The sequence below is a fragment of the Mus caroli genome, chromosome 4 (assembly GCF_900094665.2).
Source record: "Mus caroli chromosome 4, CAROLI_EIJ_v1.1, whole genome shotgun sequence".
In the NCBI taxonomy this organism is placed as follows: Eukaryota; Metazoa; Chordata; class Mammalia; order Rodentia; family Muridae; genus Mus; species Mus caroli.
In genome coordinates, this window is record NC_034573.1 from 35,490,163 (window position 1) to 35,514,973 (window position 24,811).

Sequence of the window (24,811 nt, forward strand, 5' to 3'; positions counted from 1 at the left end):
CTACCTAGGAGTCCAGCCTAGTATGGCTAATATTCCTTCCTTCCATCTTCACTGCAAAGGACAGCAGCTTTAGCAGGGAATGAAGCCAAGTTATGTGGTGTGAGGCAAAGGTAAGTGCCCTCAAAATCCTGAGGCCCTGAGCTAGCCATGACAGGTGAGAGGCAAGAGTGAGACTAGGATAGGCGGTTACAGAGTAGCAATGTCTGCAGTGACTGAGTCTTAAGAACGGAAATAGAGTCAAGGGCTAATGAAAGGACATGGAGAAATCTGCACAGCCCTCAAACATTCATTCTGTAGATAGGTTCAAACTCAGAACTGATTTTTAAGTTAAAGGGAATAGCATGTGCTGTCTGAACATGCAGGGACTGCGGGTGAGGGCTCCAAGGGTTGCTGGTATTTCCTAGCTTTTCTTCTTGGCTGGTACTCAGTACCTCTCTTCTTTCCAACCCACAATGCCCGGACAGCAACCTGGGCCTCAACTCATCTTACCGTGATCTTGTTTTTCTATTGTCAGGTAACCCCTCTAAATTTCTCAGTGTCACAAGTGCCCAACATGCCTAGCTGTCCCCAGGCCTATTTGGAACTGCAGGCACTGTCTCTGAGTGAGCGGCAATGTGTAGAGACAGTGGTCAACATGGGCTACTCATACGATTGTGTCCTGAGAGCCATGAAAAAGAAAGGAGAGAATATTGAGCAGGTGAGGTGCTGGTCTGTAAGGTGTGGGTGGGGGAGCATGATGACCTCAAGTTGGAGTTGTGATCTTGTGCCTGCAACTCCAGCCTCCTCCCGTGTGGGTATGTGGAGCCTTGGGGTATCATCAGGGACCACAAGTTGAACAGTAGTCCTTGAGAGTCTGAGAGAGCCTGGGGGGGGGGGAACGGGACTGGAGCTGTTGTCATTATCCACCCCTTTGTACCTCTAGAGAGTACAAAACTGAGCATATGGTTAGATGTCTTCATCTACACTTTTTTTTTTTTTTTTTTTGGTTTTTCGAGACAGGGTTTCTCTGTATAGCCCTGGCTGTCCTGGAACTCACTTTGTAGACCAGGCTGGCCTCGAACTCAGAAATCCACCTGCCTCTGCCTCCCGAGTGCTGGGATTAAAGGCGTGCGCCATCACGCCCGGCATTTCATCTACACTTCTTTTTGAGATAGGGTCTTGTGTAGGCTAGGCTGGCATTGGACTCATAGTCCTGACCGCTAGCATTACAGGTATATCCCACTACTCGACTTACCTCCAGAAACTTTTGTCATGGCTGTGCAGGACGTTGTGAATAGCATACTATAGTCCTCTGCCTTGGGGACATTTTCTGACATGCACTGTATTTTTCTAGAAGACTATTATCCTACTCTGGCTGAGCTGATCTTCTGGGTTGAGTCAGCTGTGACAGTACCTCCTTTGGGATGTGGCTGCTCATTTCTAGAAGGGCGTGCCGATTTGTTTACCAAGTCATTATAGAGGTTATGCTGTGCTAGGCAGTCTGGGCCTGATAACTGGGGAGGGACAGGGAGCCAGCTTCACACAGATGGTCTAAAGCTCTCGACACAGGAGTAACAGGGGGAGCTCAAGCCTTGTTTCTTTCCTTAGATTCTCGACTATCTCTTTGCACACGGACAGCTTTGTGAGAAGGGTTTTGACCCTCTTTTAGTAGAAGAGGCTCTGGAAATGCACCAGTGTTCAGAAGAAAAGGTAAGAACCTTTGTGCATTCACAGGTACAGAGTTGACTGTCCTGATGTACTCTGTGGCCCCTGCACTGCCTTTTCTTAGCAGTCACTGTAGGCAGAAGCAGTCACAGACAGACTCTGCAGTGTCCAGACAAGAGGAGTCTTGCATTTAGTATAGAGGAAACATGGAGTTGAATCCCAGTGATAGGAAGGGGAAGTAGAGTTGCGCTAAAAGCCAGGCTTTTGGAAGACAGTGATCGTTGCTAGTCTTTTTGCCTTCCCTTCTATCTAGAAAGTATACTTTAGGGGTTAAATACTTTGTCTTGGTGGGAATATTCATGTGGGCAGGAGCTCGTCCAGGGGTCAGCAAGTGAGTTGTTACTTGTGAGGGAACTTTAAAGACCCATGGGACTACTTGAAGGAGGCAGAATCTTCACCTGCAGTATATACCTACATTCCAGCTGCTCTGCGTGGCTGAACTCTTTCTGAAAAAAATTTGTTCTCCTTTATCCCATAGATGATGGAGTTTCTTCAGTTAATGAGCAAATTTAAGGAAATGGGCTTTGAACTGAAAGACATTAAGGAAGTTTTGCTATTACACAACAATGACCAGGACAATGCTCTGGAAGACCTCATGGCCCGGGCTGGAGCCAGCTGAGACCTGGCCCTGCTACGGCCCTGCCACAGCACCACCATTCCCCAAGGAGGCTCTGCACAGCTCACTTGTGGGGAAGACGGGACATGCTTCCAGATTTTCTTTGGGAAGGTCGGATGTGGAGTTGACACTTGTTAGTCTCTGTGAGCCCAGGCCTGAGCTGGGGGAAAGTAGGAAGATTTGGGCATATGTATGCTCTCTATTGGTTCCTTCTATATTAAACATACCTGCATTTTGAGAAGTGTCCTTCCCACTTTGGGCTTTCAGAAGGAATCCTTGGTTCTTTCTGGGGTCTCTAATGTTCTCCACCAAAACCTGGCCTGGCTACCAAGAAGAGTGGAAAGACAGGAGGAGCAGACTGCTGCTGTTTTGGGGCTAGATCCTTTCCTCTCCTCTCTGCTGCACCACTGTCAGACTGGGCTCTAACCCAAGTGGAATGCAACCGAGAGGGTCTTCCGGGGCCCGCCTTCCCCGACAGCCCTAGTGTTACACTGGTTCTGGAGTGTCTCTGCGGTACAAAGATGCACTTTTCCTCATGGGGCAAAGTCTGCCTCTTTTGCCAGGCAGTTCCCATTTGCCCCTGTCCAGACTGTTTCTTTTGGCTTAGACCATAATCCTCTGCTGCCCGGGGCATTGGAGCCCCTGTGCTAGGAAGCTGTCAGTTTTGAGTATCATTGGCCCTTTCCAGCACACGGGTGAGAAAACAGGCCACGACTTGTCACTCAGCACTAACCCCCGTTTCTGAACAGCCTCCTCCAGCCCTGCTTTAGGATGACACAATGAATAACACCTAGGCATAGAAACCAGTCTCTTTGGTTTGTTTGTATTATGTTCTACAATATTAAAGATCTAAATACAAAGGATATAATACAGTCTTGAATCTAAAGTAATTTGCTAACTATTTTGATTCTTCAGAGAACTACTAATAAAAATCTAAAAGGTATGCCATGCTGCTTTAACCTCTTTATTTTGAAAAATGGTTTGACTCAGGAAAGTGGGTAGATTACGGGTAGCACAGTTATTTCTGGCCTGGAACAGAGCCTACTTGTCCCTTTCATATCAGTATCCTTTTCCCACTGAGGGCCTATGGGACCCAGAAGCTGGCCATCCTGTCTCATCTGTTTTTTTGGTTTATAAATACAGACTCTCTAAACCTGGTCTAGTGCAGCCTGTGGAACAAGGGTCTATGCTTTCTTGCTAAAGTGGAGAAGGGTATACAGGTTTCGAGGTATCCTTTAAAGTATGACAAGTCTCCCTTTGCTTGTGACTACTAGCAGTCACAGGCGAGGTTAAAGTGCCTCCCCGGCTCTCAGTGCTCCTATAGCTGACAGCTCACCCTAAAGTTTCTAGTCCTTATCTTTAGTAGAATCCCACATCCTTTTGGTGTTCTTGGTTGGGAATGGTCTCTGAATTTTAGTGGTTATGTGAGAGGCCTTAAGCTAGGAACAGGCTGCCATCTGGTGGTCAGTTCAAGCACTGCCTGTGGCTGCCAGACAAGCCTTTTAGCTCTTTTACAGGGCCAGACCTCACTATAGTCCAGGTTTAGACCATAATCCTCTGCTGCTCGGCTAATTCCTTTGAATTTAGTCCTCAGCATCCCAGATGCTTGGATTACACATGAACAGTGTCACACCTGGCTTATCATGGCTTTTTAAATGAATCATCCTAAAACCATAGAGAGTTCTTAAATGTATGTGGTAATGGCTTCAGGGCCCAGGCTGTGACACATCTCAGGTTAACTCAGGGAGACCTATGAAACTAACAGACTCTTGGAGGCTGTTTCCGTTGGGGTTCTCTCTGTTAAAAAGGCGATACAAGAGATGGGAAGATGGTTCAGCCAGTGCATGTGGTACAAGCATAAGAACCGCGTAGAAAGCCTGGAGTAGCTGGTTGTAGTGGTGTATGCTACATCTTTAATCTCAGCACGTGGGAGGCAGGACTACTCTGTGAGCTGGTCTACATAGAGAACTCCAGGACTGTGAGGAGGGAAGGGAGAGACAAGAATTTGGGACTTGTTGGCTAATCAGTCTGGGTAGATCAACAGGGAGACACTTGCTTCGAATATAAGGTAGAGAATGATTTGAGGGTACCTGGTAACATCTGTCCCGCACACACAGTAATAACAGCAAGAACTCATTTGAAGAGATGTGTGTTTGTTGCTGTGTCAGAAGGTTCAGACTGCTGACTGTAGACTGAGTCCCAAGACACCCATAGCAAAGGCCCTTGAGTGTTGCTGGCCTGGGTACCTTGGACAATTCAAGCCTTGGCAATAGACTTGCCTGAGATCTCCCGGCCTGTCTAATCATTCGGAGGCACTGGGAATGAGGAGTCATAGACAGGAGCTAGGACCTGCCACAAGAACCATGAGGGCTGGCAAACACTGACATGGGCCTGCTGTTTTAGGAAAAAAGAAAAATTAATGAGAAAACCGTGCTGCTGTCGGGCACCGTCAAAGCTGGATGGCAGGGAAGGAAACTAAAAGCATATCCTGGACCTCAGGTGCTCTTAAGAAAGATATCAAGAGTTGTTCGCCAGGTGTGGAGGCACACGCCTTTAATCCCAGCACTCGGGAGGCAGAGGCAGGCGGATTTCTGAGTTGGAGGCCAGCCTGGTCTACAGAGTGAGTTCCAGGACAGCNCACACGCCTTTAATCCCAGCACTCGGGAGGCAGAGGCAGGCGGATTTCTGAGTTGGAGGCCAGCCTGGTCTACAGAGTGAGTTCCAGGACAGCCAAAAAAATCCCCTGTCTCGAAAAAAAAAAAAAAAAAAAAAAAAAAAAAAAAGAGTTGCTCATATTATAATTTCCAAAACTAAATCTCCACTCCCTGCTGGGAAGGAGTTCACCTGACTGCCTGGCTGGTACCAGTGTCTTTGAAAAAGACACAAAGGCACTGTCAGCAATAAGGCTGTTGGCTCAACTTGTGCTTCCTAACCTCTGACCTCCGATGTTCAAGTTAACATTAAACATCCTAGTCTCATCCTCAAATTTAGGACATCTACAAAGTTAATAGACCAAGTCCCTACAGATGCAGGTTGGCAAAGTGACTACTCTGAGCCCCAAATAAAAGGGGACATGAAGGCTTTCAGCCTAGTACTTTGTTACAGGTGGCCCTGTAGTTGGAGTTGAGATGAGGTCTGTCCCTGAGTAGTGGGGTCATCCAAGGCCATGTATGGCTAGGTTGACCTGAGGGGCAAGCCAGGGAGGGGTCGTTTTCAAGAAGGCCCTGGCAGAGCCTCTTCCAGCCCCAGAGAGCACAGGAGTGTCCATCCAGGGTGAGATCTGCTCTAAGACACCACAGTTCTTTCGGGGACTGCAGCAGGCCTGTGGCTGGTGAGGTAGAGCTGTAGCTGGCTTCTCAGACTTTGGATGCACTTGGACTTCAAAGCCATGATTTCATCCAGCTGGGTCACAAAATCTTCAAAATCCTGAGGAGAAACAACACAACTGGAGCCTTTTCACTTGATGGCTGTCTGTCAGATCATCTTTTCTAGTCTGTCTTTTTGTCTTTCACATTTTCATGTGTCTGAATGTTTTGTCTACACATCACTTGTGTGTCTGGTGCTACCCACAGAATTTAGAAGAGGACATCAGATCTTCTGGGACTGGAGTTCTAGATGGTTATGAGTCACCATGTGGGTGCTAGGAATCAAACCTGAGTCTTCCACGAGAGTAAAAAGTGCTCCCTAGTTCATTGAACTAGGAACATTTCAGAACCCAAGTCCCTCTTCCCCAGGGGAAGACCTTAGAGGTTTCTATGGGCTGGGTGACACTTTGGAGACACTTTGTAAGTGAAGACTATTCTGGAGAGAGGGTGCTTCAAGTGCTTTGGGTCTTCGGGTTGCAAGAGGCAAGGTGGCTCACTGCTACAGTAGTCATAGGGAGGGACCCCACTCCCATCTCCACCTAGGTCCTCTGAGGGCCACAAGGCCTCAATAGTTAGTGTGCAACAGCAAAACTTTGTTGTTGTATCTACACCATATCAAACAGATGACCACCGAACAAACCACAATTAGTTGTCAGTAGCCTACATATCTGTCCAGTACTACTTACATTAGAATCCATCTGGGTCATTAAGGTCTCCTCCTTGAAGTCCAGCTCAGCCATTTCATCCAGCTGTTCTTTGTGTGCACGGATGATCACCTGCCTGGGAACATGTTAAAGAACAGCCTTTGAACACTGAGCCTCATTTCTATACTAGGAGCTTGCAGCCTCTTCCCGGTGTAGTAAGACCAGCTGGCAGCTCCTTGCTCTCTCTGTTCTGTTCTTAGAACTAGTCAAGGGGTCAGGGAGTGCCCACAGGTTATAGGGAGAGAGAGAGACAGACAGACAGATTTCTCAAGCTTATCCCTGCCTCCCCTGCTGCTTCACAAGGGTTGCCTGTTTCCCACAGCTCCCTTCACAAAGGCTGTAAAACAGTGACGACTGGTGTGTTTGGTACAAAGTCTGCTCTTATTTTTGCTTGTGGAGGGTTCAGGACCAAACTCTAATGACTAGTAGAGAACACAACACAGAACAGTAAACTCGCCCAGTGAAGAGGCAAGCTCCAGTCTATGCAAATAGGAAAGGGCATGGGGTACTGAAGGGGCTCAAGTCTAAAGAACAAAGTCCAACTTACTGTGCCTGCTCCGGTGTAAGTGGACAGTATGTCCCCAAGGCCTTGGAAGAACAGCTGGGGACCACAGGAGAGTCTGAATCTAAGCACCTTGAGATTGGCCTGTGCCTGAGCCATGCGATGTCCTCGTTGTAATGAGGCTTGTTGGAATCTGTAGAGGAAACAAGCTCCTGGCAGCTAAGCCCTGTAGGATGTTTTCTCTCCTGGGCCCAGGGACGGCCAACTCCATCACTACTTCCTGTACATGAGGTGAGGAAAGGTGTAGAATAGGGTACTCCGGCATGTATGTTGGAGGACGGCTTTCTGGGGAATGTGAGGGAGCCCCCCAGTTCAGTCTCTTCAGCATTGTCACCATACAGCTTACCACCCGTATGATTCTCAGGCAAGCGTATTGGCCTTCTGGTCTGGTAGGCCTCCCTACTGGGCAATCTGTCAGATGAATGCTGGTGGATGGGTGACGGGGACAGAGCTGGAAGATCACCACTAGGCCGATTGTCAGGGGGAGATGAAGATAGCCATAGGCACTCAGTAGCTGAAGACACTGGCAAGGCAGCCTCTTGATCATAAGATGGGACTGTGTGTCCTGCTCCTGGCCCTCCTACAATCTCAGCCATGAAACCATAGCCAGCTCCATCCTGGGCAATTTGCTCCAAGGAAGAAAGGTCGTCATGACTGGGGGTCTCCAGGAGGGACATAGTGAGGGGGGCCATGAGTCCAGAAGCATTTGCAGAACACATCTGTATCTGCTCTCTAGAGTCCTCTTGGAAAGGAGTGCCACTGTTCACTCTTCCTGGAGTGTGAGTCACTCTGTTCTCACTGACTTCTCTTAATGGTGTGCAGACTCTGTCTCTTTGGTCTGGGGATCCAGAAACAGCCACGTGGGACAGTGGAAAAGACAGCCCATTTTCCGGGGATGGGGATGACAAGCTGCCCTCAGCTTGCTCAGGAACCTCGCTTGTGAAGGCCTCCAGTCTGATGTCAGAGACTTGAGCTTCACCCGGTTTTTGGTGATGCACAGAATCTCCCTGTGAAGAGGAAGGTTTCTGAGCCCGGCTGTCCTTAGGAGAAGGTCCTGAGGAGGCAGAGCCCTCCTCCTCGCTCCAGTCTGGGCACACCACACTTGGGCTGTGGCTTTGACTGGGTGCTGCTCTTCTGTGGCTGATGATGGGGTCCCTGGAATACACCCAGCTGTCAGCTGGCCCCTTCTTACTACCATCCGTCTCAGAGCTGAAAAGCAAGCATTGCTGCCTTTCTGCTGCCTGCTCCTCAGGGCTGTGCTCCCTGTGCTGATGAAGGAAGAAGGAACTTCCACTCCTTTCCAAGGCCGTGCTCCTCTGTTTTATGGTCGGCTGACTGGAGACGTGCGAGAAGGAATCCTCACTGAAGTCACTGTCATCAGGGTCCTCAGCCTGGGCTCCATCCTGGTTCTCGGGATTGGAGTGGAGGGGAAGGCCAGTCTCACTCTGGAGCCGGCCTTCTGAAGGCCTGTGCTGGCACAAAAGCCTCTGCAGGGGTTGGTAATTTAGCTTCTGCTTGAGGAGCGGTGGCTGCTGGAACTGCTGGTGGTAAAATCGCAAATGCTCCTCCCTTTCCTTTTGCTGTAGAATGGGGTGTGTCCAAGCTTCGGGGGCAAGCCCGGCAGGTGTGCCCACCTTGCTGTCCTGAGTGGCTTCTAAGTGGTGGCTGTTAGCAAGGAGCCGAGGTCGGGAGAGAAGCTGCTTCTGCACTGGCTGGACCGGCTGCACCTTCTTCCCTCTCGTGGGCAGCCTGACACGCAGCAGACCTTCTCTTGGGTCTGAGGCCCTGCCCTCCCACCCAACAGCAATCTTGCTGCCAATTTGACTTTTCTCAGAGCACAGTGGTGCCGTTCCTGCTCCCTTTTTAATCAAATTGCCAGATCTCGTGGTTCCTTTGCGAGGGCTAGCCTTCATGTCCCACTCGGGAGTGGGACTCCCTCGGGAACTACTCTTTTTACCAGGGGTTTTAGGTCCAGAGGCAAAGGGGACGTTGGGAACATGGCTGGCCAAAGGATGAGCTTTAACTTTTGTGGGGCCTGGGGCCACAGTAAGTGACTGCTGAAGTCCCAACTTAACTTTTTTGGGGGAGCACTTGTCCCCGGGGAGGGTGACAGGGGAGCTCTGAATTCGTTTTGGAGAGGCGTTTGCAGAAGTCTGATTCTGACTGGTAGCTGAAGCACAACACTTAACGCCTCTCTTTAGTTCCTTCACCCTGTAAATGACCATTTAACGTTAACTGTATATTTATCTGTGTCTGTGGCTCCTTTCCTACAGCTAAACACAACAAACAAGGAAGAGTCGGTCTAGGATTCTAAGTTCTTTTTTACTCTGGCAGAGAATAGAGGAAAAGGCAGTCTCCTTTAACATGAGTGCTGTACTTGAACTAAGACAAGTGTCTCCTGAGAATATAAGCATGCACACAACAATACACGACTGAAGAGTCTGCAAATCACTACAGCCCCACGTAAGGGACAAGCTAGGACTGAGAACCGTACTGTACTCATGCAGAGCCTGCTATGGCTTCTGAAGATGGGCTAACTCAGGAATTCATGTCTACCCTTCACCTATAATCCCACAAATCTTACAAACAATACCCTGTAGCACTTCTCTGGGAAGGTGAATTCCCCTTAATCTGCAGTTCAGAAAGCAAAACCTCCAAAAAGCCGCAGGTTGTGCTAGACCCACACAGGGAAAGATGATGTGTGTTTTCACCATCGCCTAACTTAGCATTACTGGCATTCTGTTTTGGGCAAAATTGTTTATTGTAGAGGCTCTATTTATTGGAGATATTGGATAATATGTGACTTTTACGCAGTAGATACCAGTAGCCCGCCGCCCCCCCCCCCCGCATGATAATCAAAAATGTTCTTACTTCTGGGGGCTGGAAAGATGGCTCAGAGGTTAAGAGCACTGCTGCTTTTGCAGAAGACCCCCAGGTTCAGTTCCCAGGACCACATGGTGGCTCACAACCCTCTGTAACTCCAATTTCAGGTAATGTTGTGCCTTCTGACTTCTGACTCCAGGCACACATAGGGTACACACATACATCATGCAAATCTAAAACATCTTTAAATGTTTTTAATTCTGTAAGAGACTAACTATAAGCAGAAATGGGAATAGTCCTGACAGATACCCTTCAGAAAGAAGCCTGACCAAGCAGTTAATTAATGGGTGTTAGCTTTAAGACCAGTGAGATAGCTCAGTGGGTAAAGGCCCTTGCTGGCAATTATGAAGGTCTGAGTTTGCCCTGAGACCCATATGATAAAGGCATTAACTAACAGAAGTTGTCATCTGACATTCACACATCCCCACACCCACTGTAATTTTTCTTAAAGAGGTGGGTGCTATCTTTGCTACCAACTTTTTTTTTTCTTCGAGACAGGGTTTCTCTGTATAGCCGTGGCTGTCCTGGAACTCACTCTGTAAACCAGGCTGGCCTTGAACTCAAATTCGCCTGCCTCTGTCTCCCAAGTGCTGGGATTAAAGGTGTGTGCCACCACTGTTCGGCCTGCCACCAACCTTTAATAAGTCCTTGGATAGTCCCTATTTTTCTTTGGGCCTCTTTTTGATATGTCCAGATTGGTCCTTCTGGACCAACATGCTCCTATACACAGTGCTGAGGTCAGCAGAAAGAAAAGCTTCCTGTGTCTACCATATTACCACGTCCTAGTAGACACTGAAAACCTACTGAGGCATCAATTCCTCAACAGTGACATGTGGCATCTTTTTTTTTTGGGCACACACACACACACACACACACACACACACACACAAGGAGGGTTCTTCTTTAGGTCATACTTTTCAAAATCTTAGTATCTCCAAGAAGGCTGTGGAGGTGGAGTTCAATGTCAGCTCATTATATCTGAAAGGGATGTGTACCTAGACATAATCTGACACCCACTTTCTTCCCCTGTAGACCAAGCTGGACTTGAACTCAGAGATCCACTTGTCTTTGCCACCACTGCCCAGAACAACCTGATATCCTATAGCCAACTTACCGGTCAGCGTAGCGCAAGGTATTCAATGTATGCTCTGTGGCTATGTGGCTTGGGGAGATGTTGGCGATCATGCAAGTTTTGGCATTGCCAATGAAAGAGTCCTTCAGGACCTATCCAAAACAGGAGACAGGGCAATGAACAAAGGGCATATTCACTACTTCTGTGTGAAGATGCTGGCCACAGCTTGCTTTATTCACAAAAGACATTTTACAAAAGAAGAAACTCATTAGCCTGGAGAGATGGTTCAGTGGTTAAGAGCACTGGCTGCTCTTGAAGAGGACCGGATTTCAGTTCCCAGCAACCACATGGAGGTTGACAACCATCTGTAACTCCAGTTCCAAGGAATCTCTGGTCTCTGGGCCCTAGGCATGCAGGCAAGACATATATATGAATTTTTAAAAAAGAAACACAAATAACTGATAAGCAAAACAAAAGGTACTTCGTCTTCAGAGAAACACAATCGACTAGAGAACAGCTGACATTCATGGTGCTGAGGAGACGGCTCAGTGGGTCAGAGTGCTTGCTAATAAGCAAGCAGAGGACACGAGTTCAAATTCCCTTACCTACTCTGCAGCCAATAGAGGCCTGACTATATATCTATTGGTCATTTTCCAGACAACAGAAAGAAAAAGGTCCTATATTTTTATTACTCAGAATAAACATGGCTGGGCCTGGTAGTGCAGGCCTATCATCCTAGATGCTCACAAGACTTAGGCAGGAGGATCCCAAGTCAATTACCTGTCTGTATTACAAAGTGAATTCAAGGCCAAGTTGTACAACTCAAGAATACCCTTGGGACACCAGGACTGCAAGATGGCATTGCTCATGCCACTGTAGGAGAAGCCATGGAGGTTAAACTTTTAGAGCTGCTGAGCTGGGTATTGATGACGGATTTCACTCCCAGGCATTGCAGAAGCCTTTCGGAGAGGTTATGACCAGTATTACAACGAGTGCATCAATATTTGGAAGGGTGGCATCCCCAGGATTAACATGCTGCTGGCAGTCTATGTAGTTTTCAGCTACTACATTTCTTATAAGGAACTCAGAAGTGGTGGCTCAAGTACCACTGAAGAGGGGTCACTATGGAGGGCACTGCATGGCTGAACATAACCTCCTGCCCTGCTCCAATTCAGGAAGGAATTCAACTGGGGCTGAGCCTTCATACCCTGACAGAGAACTAGTGTCCAATAAAAGGTGACTGACTGGTTCATGTAAAAAAACAAAACAAAACAAAACAAAACAAGAATACTCTTATATCAACATGAAATGTAAACTGGGGATGCAGCTCAGTAGTATAGCAGTTGCCTAGAATGAGAAGGCTCAATCCTTAGTCCCTGCCCCCAGACCCATCACAGCTAATATTTGTTTCTATGTAGTGCTTTGTTGTTGCTGAGGTGGGTTGATGTGTGGGGATTGCTCTTCTGAGTAGCTGGGCTGACAGACACACACGCCATGCTGAGTGCACCCCACATTCCCTTAGCGGTCACCTCGTGTATACTCTTATAAATGGGCAGTTAACTTATACTTGTATTCATAGTTATTCATAGTTGGATACAATATTTATCTTTTAAAACCTTCCCCATGTAGAAACAATGTTTCGGGACAGCCAGGCAGCATATCTTGCTTTTAACATCTTCCTGCCATCTTTTCCATCCTCACATGTAGATAAACTGTTGTAGGGTTTTTTTTTGTTTTTTTTTTTAATTTTTGGTTTTTCAAGACAGGTTTCTCTGTGTAGCCCTGGCTGTCCTGGAACTCACTCTGTAGACCAGGCTGGCCTTGAACTCAGAAATCCGCTTGCCTCTGCCTCCCAAGTGCGGGGATTAAAGGTGTGCCCACCACTGCCCGGCCTGTTGTAGTCTTTTAAACTGAAGTCATTAACTTGTTTAACTGAAAGTACACTGTGGTTATCTTATTTACAAAGACTTAGTAACTCTACTAAATACTGTGTGTGTGTGTGTGTGTGTGTGTGTCCCAGTGTTGAGGATTAAATGTAAGATCTGGTGTACACCAAACAAGTGCTACCATTTGTGCCTATTCCTCGTTGTTTTGTTGGCCAGGGGTAGACAGACAGGATCTCATTATATTGCCTAGTCTGATCTTCAGTGTATGGGCTCAATTTTCTGCCTCAGCCTAAGTTGCTGGGAACACAGACACAAACCACCATTTATGCTTTTACAGATGCAGTCTTGCTATGTTATTCACGTTGGTCTTGAATTCCTGGGCTTAAGTAATCCTCCTGCCTCAGCTTCAGGTAAATGGTACCACATCTGCAATTAAGATTCTTTACAGTGGAAGAATATAGAAAGGTGGTATCCTAGTTAGTTTTGTCAATTTGCCACAGCCTGGAGTTATCTGAGAAGGAAGTCTTAAGGGATTTCTCAGATCAGATTAGCCTGTGGGTGACTGTCTTGTTAACTGAGATAGGAGGACCCAGATAAATGAGCTGCACCATTCCCTGGCAGGCAGACCTGGGCTGTAGAGAGAAAGCTTGCCTAAGCATAGGTCTGGGAGAGAGCCAGTAAGTAACACTGCTCCATGGTTTCTGCTTCAAGTTCCTGCGCTGACTGCCCTCAGGGATGAGCTCTGAGCTGGGATGCTGGCCAGTGTACTTCATCACCGAGCAGCATGGAACTACAACCCGTGGTAACAAGAAGAGCATGGCTACCCTCTTGCGGCTGCAACTGCCCTGGTGTTGCAGACATCTCTGCCTGAGTACACAGAGAGCTCCTGGAGGGAGAATGACACCCACCTTCTTTTCTCCCCAGTACATTTAGCTTCATGGCTGCTTAGTAGTGGATGCTTGGTTAAATTAACAAAGTAATGGAGGAAGGAGCAAGGAATAAAGCAGAACAAACTCAAGGCTGTTTTGTTTGACTTTACCTGAGTCAGTTTGCTCTGCCTGAAAGGCGTGTGGGTGTGTTCCTGGTCCAGTGCTCGGATACATTCTTTCAGCTGTAAAGTGGGAAAGTAAAAGACCTATCAATAAGATACTGAAGTAAGGGGCAGCCAGATGCTATATCCATAGGAGGTTTCTCTTTATTTTATGTGTATGAGTGCTTTGCCTACATGTATGCTACTGCACCATGAGGAAGGAAGGCACAGGATCCCCTGGACCCGGATGGTTATGAGCCACCATGGGGATGCTGGGACTTGAACTCTGATCATCTTTAAGAACAGCCAGTGCTCTTAACCTTTGAGCTTTCTGTCTAGGCCAAGATTGCCTGCTGCTGTTCTAGAGACCAGAGTTTAGTTTCAAGCTCCCATACTGTTAATTTTATCCAGCTCTGGGGGAATCTAACATCCTCTTGTGGTTTCTTCAGACACCCAAATGTGTGGCATACATATTCACACATACAGATAAATGAAAAATAAAAATAAGTCTCAAGATTTTGTAAAAGCAAACAGGCAAACAAACCACACACAGGCAATTTTCCTAAAAGAAAGTCAACTGCCCTGTTCAATACGTGAAACCAAGCAAGAATGAGAAAACATCATCCTGTGCTGTCTTGCTAAGGACTCCAAACTTAGACTGCGATCCTAGATTAGCTCTGAGTCAGTCCATAGTGAAACTACTGAATCCAGAAACCCACCCTCCAGCCCTGGGCTTATGCACTGGTGACCCTGGCTTACTTGTTCTCTCTCTCGTCACAACTATGTAGGTGCTCAAGTAGATACCATACTTAAGCTACTTCCCTCTCCCTCTCATACTGTAGAGCTACAGGTATAAATCCAAGATTTGGATATAAACTGTTTTGGGAAGGAGAAATCAAGAGCACCAGAGGAAAAATGGTACTATCTTGTTAGTTTCTGTCAACCTGACATGAGCTAGACTCTAGCTCTAGCAGCTAGGGATATCTGGGAAGAGGAATCTCAACTGGGAAAATATCTCTAACAGTCTGGCCTACAGACAGGTCTATAGGGCATTTTCTTGATCGATGAACCATGTGGGAGGGCCCAGCCCACTATGGGCGGTGCCACCCTGTGCAGGCGGACCTGGGCTGTGTAAGAAGGAGAATGTGATAGCCGCGGGGAACTAACTAGGAAGCAGGGTTTCTCTAAGGTCTCTACTTCAGTTCTTGCCTCCAGTTTCCTGCCTGAGGCGCTCCTGTCTTGATTTCCCTAAAGATGGACTGTAACCTATAGGCCTAGTCCACTTCCTGGTTATAGAGTCAGCAATTAAAACCTAAGGGAAAGCCGGGCGGTGGTAGCGCACGCCTTTAATCCCAGCACTCGGGAGGCAGAGGCAGGTGGATTTCTGAGTTCGATGCCAGCCTGGTCTACAAAGTGAGTTCCAGGACAGCCAAGGCTATACAGAGAAACCCTGTCTCGAAAAAAACAAACAAACAAACAAACAAACAAACAAACAAACAAAAAACCTAAGGGAAGTACTGAGTGATAGGTTATTTCTCTGCAGGTGTAAGGAACCAGTTCAAACCACATTAGATTAGATTAAGGACAGGGAAGCTGCTCTTGACTTAGAAAGTTCAGGGTTGGAGGAAGGGTATGCCAGGTAGGTACTGAGGGATGTTGGGAGAACCTGGAGGCCAGGTTTGGTTTGATATGTAAAATATGCACCTCGGTCCCTTGTCCCTGGCTTGGAATAGCAATTACTTCACATTACCAACTTCCTTTTTGTGTACATACATATATGCTTGTACACATGACGTGTGCGTGTAGCGCTCCTGTGAAGGTCAGAGAACAACCCTGTGGAGTCAGTTCTTTTCTTTACCTTACATGGGTTTCACAGACTGAGCAGACATTGCCAGGCTTTTGTGGTAAGTGCGGGCCATCTCAATAGCCCTTACCATCTCACTTTAAAGAGGAGGGACTGTAGTAAGTTTATGTAGTATAATGTATGATGATCACAATCACCCAGTTTTGGTCAGAGGGTGTACCTGACCTGTTCATTCAATCCATCGATATATTTTATATGCTTTGTTGATAACAAATTTTCAAAATCCTGTGTGTATTTTACTTTAGAGACATCTTAAGACAGAGCAGTTACAGTGGCGGCTGGAGAGAGGGCTCAGCTGTTCAGAGCACTGGGATGGTATTATAGATGTGCACAAGCATGCTCAGCAATAGTCTTCTTGATTATAAATCAGTCCAGGAGCCACCATTTTATCATTGAAAAGATCCTCCAGAAGAGATGATATTGTGTATGCTATTTTTGGTAACTGACCCAGGGAAGCTTACAACTGTCTGTAACTCCAGTCCTAGAGGATTCGATGCCTTCTGGCCTCTGCCTGTATTGGGCACACACATAGTACACAGACATACATGCAGGCAAAACATCTATATACAAATAAATAAATAAAACCTAGCCATATTAGACAGCAAAAATATACACAGCCTACCCACTACTCAGCACCATGGGATGCAGTTATCCATGTCTAGAATGTGGGAACATTTACAGCTGATTGAGCTGCTACAGAAAAACAAAGCAGGCTCAGGGGAAGTGACTATGAAAAATAGTTATGAGTCAACAAGAGGTTTTTAAATATTTATTAAGAGGTAACATTAAAAGTATGATAAATGTTATTACAGATCTATTAAAAATAAAGCATCCCTTTGAGATTTATGGAGTATTTAAAAAATGGCTTGATGAATAGGGCTTCTTTTAATCCAACCAGGAGTTGGTAAGATGGCTCACTGGGCAAAAGCTCTTGCCACACAAGCCTGATCACCTGAGGTCGGTCCCTGGAATCCATGATGGAAGGAGAAAACCAACTCCCAAAAGTTGCCCTCTGATCTCCACACATCTGCCATGCAGGTATGTGCCCACATGCACATATAGTGATAATAAAGTCATCCAACTATTGGTAGGATGAGGCTGCTTATTTTCATAGTTTGTCTATTGATTTATTTTGTGTGAACATGTGTGTGGTGGCATGTGTGCCATGGCACACAGTGGCAGTCAGAGGACAGCTTATGTGAGTTGCTATCTTTCCCCTGGATGTCAGGCTAGGCAGCAAGTACCTTTACCCTACTGAGCCACCTTCCTGGCCCTGGTTAAGTCTTCAAGTGTTGATAACTGTTGAAACTATGCGACAAGTGTCTGAGATAATACTACTTTCTACATTTGCATCCTTGAAATATAGTTTAAGTTTTAGGGAGTAGGAAAAACCTTTCTCAACCATGCATCAATTGCAGAAACATTTCTCTTTATAACTGGTAGGGATTGAGGAAAGGAGGCAGGGAGAAAGAAGAGCGGCCTAGCATTGTGCAGAGGCTGCCTGGACCTGCCGTCCAGCTCAGGACTTCCACTGTCACATGAGAGCATGCTTCTGTCCTTCTGATTTACCCAGCCTCATTGACTGGCTTCACGTTAGGGCAAAATCTCTCAAAAAAGGGAATTTTAGAGTCTAAGCAACTCACAGCCAGAAGACTCTGGTTGATCTCCGCGCCTTCCATCTTTGTCTGTCTGTCTGAGTCCCTGGCATCTGCTGCTCTCTCACTCCCAGCCAAGTCAATGAAAGAGATCCTAAAAAAAACACAGCAGGAATGACTTCTTTGGGCTTTGGTTTATTTCCATACTAGCTGACATTTTGTAACCTCGGGAAGAAATGGAGCAGAGCTCATCCTCAGAAAAGACAAGGCATTATTGTTAGCCTTCCAAAACCATCCCAAGATGCTCATGTGTCAGCTAGAGCTGGCACTGTTCACTCAACCGGTCCATTTGTGAGAACGTATGACTGAAATTAATAAAGCATTTCCCCAAAAGGGCCTGGTGACCATAATACAAATCAGTTAGGTGACTACTTAGATAATTAAATAGAAAGTTTTATTGGCTGTTTTCTAACAAGAAAGGATGAAGAAGAAGAGAATGACTCATTACTCAGAGGTGAGACAGGCTCATCCATCAGCATGGCAGAGTTTGCTAAGATAGCACCAGAGAGGCAATGAATGCATCCAATTGTCCTATGTCTTCTTTCAAGAAGAATGGATTCCCCCACCCCCATTTATAGCCTGCAAGCTCTCTGTGATGCATTCCTTGCTGTTTCCCTGCTGATACTGTGTTTCACATTAGAAGCAATCAATGTCTCTTTTAATAACTTTGGGTTGACCAACAATAGGTCATTACTTCATGGTTAATCAACTGATGGCACTTTATACAATGATTTATTTCAGGGCTAACAACACTACTCTTTATGCCTGCAATGAAGACCCAAGGTGGCAGGGTGTCCCAGGGTGAGCATATATATTTCAGAGTCACATATGGAGAGGCAGACAATGCAATTCTCCACATAGTTCCAGCTCACCTGCCAAATGTCCTCTTGGCTGAATCTTTGATCTGAATTTGGATGATAGCATGGGAGCGGGAGGAGTCTGCGTTGACGCCAGTGGCCCCTGTGCTTCGCTCCTTGCTGCCCTTTAAGATCACCTGAAGAATAAAATCCATAGGATGATTTTCTCTGGGAGAAAACAAAGTCTTCTGGCTCCAAAAAGTTAGCTAAGTAAGCAGTAGAGACCTGGCCTGTAATTTTGTTAGAATCCTGCACTATCTGATGGCCAGGTGGAAGGCTGCCCAGACACTAAATCATAAAGAGTAAGTACCAGCAGCAGTGAGAACCATGAGAATACTAATCTTGTGGGAGGACAGTCAAGAGCTAATTTACTTCTTAATCTCATACACTCTTTTTAATATCTTTGATGAATCTAGCCTAACTAAGATCCCCAGGGCAAAACTTGGCTCCAAAGCAAGGTCTCATGGTATTCATCTATCTTAGTGACTGAATCAAAAGTCAGAGATGCACATCACAGCACAACGACCTCATCCACCTGCTCTACCAGAAAAAGGCATGAAGGAGGACAAGTCTGACATTCAGGAACTCCAAGTGAGTTATACCCTGTGCCTATAATGTCCCTTGACTCCAGTACTCCCTGACCCCTCCCTGGGTGAGAGTCAACACTAATTGGGACCTTTTGGCCACAAAGGAGTGAGAAGTCTCAGTCTTCAGCCTCCAAGCAATGAAAATAGTCATATACATACATATCTCCACCTGCCTCATCCCCCAGAACTTTAATTTGTATCATATTAAACACAGTCAAGTTTTCCAAATTAAAGGTCCAAATACAGAATCAAACTCAACAAGCTTCAAAATACCTCATCAAGTAGAAGCAGATTCACTCTTTCTTTCTTTTCTTTCTTTCTTTCTTCCTTTCTTTCTCTTTTATTTTTTTGGTTTTTAAATTTTTTTGCTTTTTTTGAGACAGGGTTTCTCTGTGTAGCCCTGGCTGTCCTGGAACTCACTTTGTAGACCAGGCTGGCCTTGAACTCAGAAATCCTCCCAAGTGCTGGGATTAAAGGCGTGTGCCACCATGCCTGTTTTTGTTTGTTTGTTTGTTTGTTTTGTTTTTTGTTTGTTTAAACTAATTAAAAATAAGTTCTGGCCCAGTGTGGTGGTACATGCCTTTAATCCACTCAGGAAGCAGAGGTAGGTGCTCTACAAATCAAATCCAGGAAAGCCAGGGCTCTGTTACACAGAGAAACTCTGTCTCCAAAAATCAAAAAACAAAACCAACCAAAACACCAAAACAACCTCCCAAATTTCTGGGCTGGAAATACAGTTAGTTGGTAGAGTGCCTGCCCTACATGTACGAACCCTGGTTTTGAACTCTAATACTGCACACACTATAGTCCTATCCCTTAGGAGGTGAAGGTAGGAGAATCAGGACGTTTAAGGCCATCCTAGGCTACATGGCAAGCTCAATCAAAACCAGCCTTGTGACTACTTTGGGCCCTGTCTCAAAAACCAAAACAAAAAGAATGTCTCACTAATCCCAGCGTTTAGAATACAAAGGCAGGCAGATCTCTGTGAGTTCAAGGCCAGCCTGGTCTACATAGTGAGACTACCTCAAAAAAAAAAAAAAAAAAGTTTGGAGGTGAATAGTTTGCAGGCGACCATGATAGGAGTCCTGGAATGCGGTCAGCAGAGTTTACAGAGGATCCTGGTGGGAGTTCAGAGGAACAATGCTGACGGGAATGCAGGCAGTGAAGACTGTCCATGAATTTCAGATGAGAACAAAGACACTACTTGGATAAGACTAGAGCCATTTATGTTACATTTTGGCAAAGAATTTGTCTATATTTTGTACATGTCCAGAAACTTTGCAGAAGGCAGAATTTTAAGGTAATTGACTAAGTTGACAGGAAATTCAAGAAAGCAGTGTTGGGGCTGTAGCATGGTTATAATTTTCAGCCAGATTTATAGTAATGATCAGGACCAAAAAGCAGCCTAGGAATTCAAGCAGACACAATCCGGCTGGAAAAGGAGTGGTGACTTGGAGGATGGGGTTATTACACAGATTAGTGCCATTACAAAGAACCAAGATCTGGGAAGATAACCCTGTGGGTAGAGTATTTGTCATGCAAGCTTGAGTCTGATTACTAGGGAAAGCTGCAGGCAAAGAGCAAAGCCAGCTCAGGAAACAGGCCATGTGGGTTACAAGTAGCAAAACCATGAATCAGCCGTCCAGACGGTTAGCGCTGTATCATGCCATCGCATGCACCACAAGCTGGGCATTGAACTACAGGATTTAATATTTTGCTTTGCTGGGTCTCGGTCTTACTTTGGTTTGCATCTTCCTTGCTACTGTCTTGTTCTTTCCCTCTGGGATGGGAATGCTCGTTCTGTAACAATTGTATATTGCAAGTATAGTCCTTCTTTAGTTAAAAAGTTGATGTGTATGTGTGCCTACAAGCATGTATGTGCACATATGTACCCATCGAGACCAGAGAAGGGCGTTGCACCTCCTGGAAGTGGAGTTTCAGGTAGTTGTGGGCTGCCATGTGGGTGCTGGCTGTCTCTTCAGATGCTTCCTTCTGCCTTTATAGAAACTTGGGTAAGAGTTTATCTTTAGTCTCAGAAGACAGAATACATTTTGGTTCTGGAATCAACTGTTAAGATTTGGGGTCAACTGGAGATAAAATAAAAGCATTTGTATTATGAAACAGCCACAAGCCTTCGGAACTAGAATAGAACGTTATGGTTTGAATAGGCAATGTTCCCCATAAACTTATGGTCTGAATACTTTGTCCAGGTGGTGGAGTCATTTGGGTACTTAAGGAAACTTCAGGAAGTAGGGCTGGCTACGGGAAACAGGTCATTGGGAGTGTATCTTTTCAGTCTATTATTCCTGGCCACTTCCTGTCTCTACTTCTGGTTTCTGTTCTCAGTGTCATGAACGGCTGATTTTTGCCACACCTTCTTGCCATGTTTTGCCTAAGTTTATGGGGCAAATGACCACAATTGAACCCTCTGAAACCCTGAGCTCAAAGAATCTTCTAAGTTATTTCTTCAAGTGTGCACGGAAGTCAGAGATTGATATCAGAATGTCTTTCCTACTTACTTATTATTTCCTATTTATTAGGCCCTAGCTGACCTAGAACTTGTTTTGTATAACAGGCTGGCCTTGAACTCACAAAGATCTGCCTGCCTCTGCCTTAGTGCTGGAATTAAAGGCATGTGTCCCCCAACTGGTTATCCAGCCAAATATTTGTTTTTGGTTTTTGTTTTTGGGGGTTTTTCGAGACAGGGTTTCTCTGTATAGCCCTGGCTGTCCTGGAACTCACTTTGTAGACCAGGCTGGCCTCGAACTCAGAAATCCGCCTGCCTCTGCCGCCTGAGTGCTGGGATTAAAGGCGTGCACCACCACGCCTGGCTACAAATATTTTAGTTAAGTAAACTTAATAACCCAGGTCGGTGTAGTGGTACATATATTAATCCCAGCAGTTGGCAGACAGAGGCAGGCAGACATGAGACCAGCCTGGTCTATACAGTGAGTGCCCAAAAAGCCAGGGCTCTACAGAAACCTTGTCGTAACAAAACCAAACAAATGAAACAACCAACTAAGTATAGCGGCTCACTCCTGCAATCACTCCAGTAAGAAGTTCAAGGTCATTCTTGGTTGCACACTAAGTTAGAAGCCAGCTTGAGCTACATAAGACCTTATCTTAAAAAAAAAAGTTAAGGTATTTTTTAATTAAAGAAAAGGATCTATGAACAAACTAATGTAAAGCCAGGATTGAGCCCAGAACTCAGTGGCAGAGTGCTTGCTTAGGGTTGCAGGCTCTGGCTTTGGTCCCCAGCATCTCCTCCTCCAAAAAAGCCAGGCTAAGGATTATTAAAAGAAGGTTCGCTAGAAAGATATTTGTACATAAATCAATAAATTACCTCTGAACAAGCAAAAAAACAACAAGCAATTAATGGACACCACGTAGTCAGTCTTTGTGTGTGCTGGGGATAGTAAAAGGGCTCTATCTTTTCATATATTTCTGTAATGCATAACAGTGAGAAAATAGTGTTTTTGTTATAACAAACAGATAATGTCTAATAAAAAGAAGACGACTTCAAAATTCCTTTGGAAGCATACATAAAAACTAATAAAATTAGTTGCCTCAGGAAAAGGGAATGGAAAGGGAATTTCCTAATTCTTTGGATTTTGAAAGCATGTGAAAGTATTGTTATTAAACATTTATTTAAAACAAGTACCCTTGCCTTTAGCAAAGAACCTTTTCTCCTAAGCCTATAGCCACAGAAAATACAATCACAGCCTTTGAAGCCAGCTCAAGAGCATCTTTGCCGAGCATTTCTTTGTGTCACATGCCCTACCTCCCACTCTCTGGCACTGTGGAGAAATAAGCTCTCTTCATAAGATGGCTCACACTGCACAACTGTGAACAGTGCCACTGCCATCTGCTTTCAACTGAGCCATCACTGTTGCCTGGCCAGAGGCTGCTCTGAGTGTGAGGAGGAGGAGGAGGAGGAGGAGGAGGAGGAGGAGGAAGGAGTTACCTGTAGGAGGAGCTCCACACTGTCCACTTGGAGCTCTCGAAGGCCAGCAATCTGTACCACATGCTTGCTATCTTCTCTTGCAAAGAGCCTGCAGATGCAAAAGCGTAGCTGGTATGACACTGGGTGTGTCCTGCCTTTCCCACCATACACTGGTTCTGCCATTTGGATGGGATGGATATGCTTCCCTCCCCAGCCTGACTTCTCCACTGCCAGCTGCGGACCACTAAGGTGGTCCTTCCTTGTAAACAAATCAGCATTTTTGATTAAAACCAAAAGAATGAGCATAAAACCCAGACATATTCCAATGCCTGGATGGCACAATCCCGGCTAGTAACTAGTGCAGTGGTAGCTAAGGGAAGGTCTAAAGTTGTGGTCTTTGCTTGCTAGGTGCTCTCCTTTTCTCTCTTGAAGAGAAAGCATGTGGGCCCTAGAAGCAGCAGCAGCAGCAGTCATTCGTATCTACAAAGAACTAGCTTCAGGATACAGCTAACAGATAAAAGGAGAGAGAGATGCAGAGTCACTGCACCATTATCCTGGAGTGATGGCTTAGAATATCCTGAAGCCTTCCGAGTTAGCTGAGCCAATGATTTCCCTAAATAGACAGTAGGAGTGGGGCTTTGTTTTGGTTTAAACTTGTAACAGAAGGATTCCTGATATATAGTTTTGTATTATTTTGTTTTGAGACAGGGTTTCACTATGTAATTCAAGCTAGCCTGCAACTTGTGATCCTAAGTACTAAGAGTCGAGCCATGTGATTCTTGTAAAAAGGCAAGGGGTGGGGGATACTGCATCTGAACACTCCAGGCCTGCAAACAGGGTGGCTCATGATTATGAACTGCCATTGATATTAAATCAGGTATACCAACAGCAAGCATTAAATCTTCTCAATATTCCAAAATTACTTTTACCCTTTAGTAAGATACTGATTAAGGCTAAGAATGAAATTCTATTCTGTGGCAGAGAGAAAGAGAGATATTGAAAGAGAATAAATTAGTTTCTTAAAAAAGAGGGGGAAGGAGGGGGGCTTGTAGTGGTGAGCCAGACATATCTCTGTGAGTTTAAGGCCTGCTTGGGCTACGTGGTATATTCCAGGCTAGCCAGGGCTACACAGTGAAACACTCTCTGGAAAACAAAAACAAATAAAAAATATTTTTTCCTCAATCTAAATTTCTGAACTTTACAGAATGGTAAGAGGAAAAGTGTCTTGGCAGTGCCAATGATCTCTCAGAAAACAGGCACAGAAATACACTTCTAAATAAAAGAAGAAACCAGGGCTGGAGAGATGGCTCAGTGGTTAAGAGCACTGACTGCTCTTCCAGAGGTCCTGAGTTCAATTCCTGCAACTACATGGTGGCTCACAACCATCTGTATGGGATCCAATGCCCTCTTCTGGTGTGTCTGAAGACAGCGGCAGGGTAAATAAAAGAAATAAATCTTAAAAAAAAAAAAAATAGAAGGAACCACCTCCCCACATCACTCTTGAATACACTACCTCAACGTGGGCTCTGAGATCCTCACCCCAGAAAGGCTCCTATGAGGCAGTACAGAATGTACTGCTTGATTTGTAACTCCTCTGAGGAAGGATCGGGTTTCTGAGGCTGAAGACATGGCTCAGTGGTTAAGAATACTTACTGGTTTTGCTGAGGACTCAGGTTCAGTTCCCAGTACCCACATCAGGCAGTTCACAACCACCTGTACCTACAGTTCTAGGGTATCTGACTCCCTCTGGCCTCTGTGGATACCTGGCACATACATGGTGCACATAAATTCACATAGGTAGACACATAAAAATAGCATTTCTGGAGATGGCTCGATGGTTAAGAACACTTACTGATCTTCCAGAGGACCAGAGTTTGAATGCCAGAATCCTGTCGGGTGACTCATAAATACAAACTTCAGCTCCAGAGGATCCAATACCCTCTTCGACTTTATATATTTAAGATTTATTTATTTTATGTATATGAGTACACTATAGCTGTCTTCAGACACACCAGAAGAGGGCATCAGATCCCATTACAGATGGTTGTGAGCCACCATGTGGTTGCTGGGAATTGAACTCAGG

General features: G+C 45.6%; 2 protein-coding genes across 3 annotated transcripts in view; one reads left to right on the forward strand and one right to left on the reverse strand.

The window, feature by feature from the left end:
- Positions 1-3,263, forward strand: part of Ubap1 (ubiquitin associated protein 1) — a 43,130-nt gene extending 39,867 nt beyond the window's left edge. For both annotated transcript variants that reach the window (XM_021160991.1, XM_029476291.1), the window contains 3 exons: positions 515-697; positions 1,588-1,689; positions 2,183-3,263. In XM_021160991.1, the coding sequence (XP_021016650.1) occupies positions 515-697; positions 1,588-1,689; positions 2,183-2,323 (426 nt within the window). In that variant the 3' untranslated portion in view covers positions 2,324-3,263. The remainder of the gene's footprint in view (positions 1-514; positions 698-1,587; positions 1,690-2,182) is intronic.
- Positions 3,264-5,124: 1,861 nt separating this feature from the next.
- Kif24 (kinesin family member 24) overlaps positions 5,125-24,811 on the reverse strand; it is a 71,485-nt gene continuing 51,798 nt past the window's right edge. Inside the window, exons 6-13 of the mRNA XM_021160365.2 lie at positions 22,750-22,837; positions 18,214-18,335; positions 17,330-17,435; positions 13,832-13,903; positions 10,949-11,058; positions 6,937-9,162; positions 6,372-6,465; positions 5,125-5,746 (exon numbers count right to left, since the gene is read on the reverse strand). Of these exons, the coding sequence (XP_021016024.1) occupies positions 5,606-5,746; positions 6,372-6,465; positions 6,937-9,162; positions 10,949-11,058; positions 13,832-13,903; positions 17,330-17,435; positions 18,214-18,335; positions 22,750-22,837 (2,959 nt within the window). The 3' untranslated portion in view covers positions 5,125-5,605. The remainder of the gene's footprint in view (positions 5,747-6,371; positions 6,466-6,936; positions 9,163-10,948; positions 11,059-13,831; positions 13,904-17,329; positions 17,436-18,213; positions 18,336-22,749; positions 22,838-24,811) is intronic.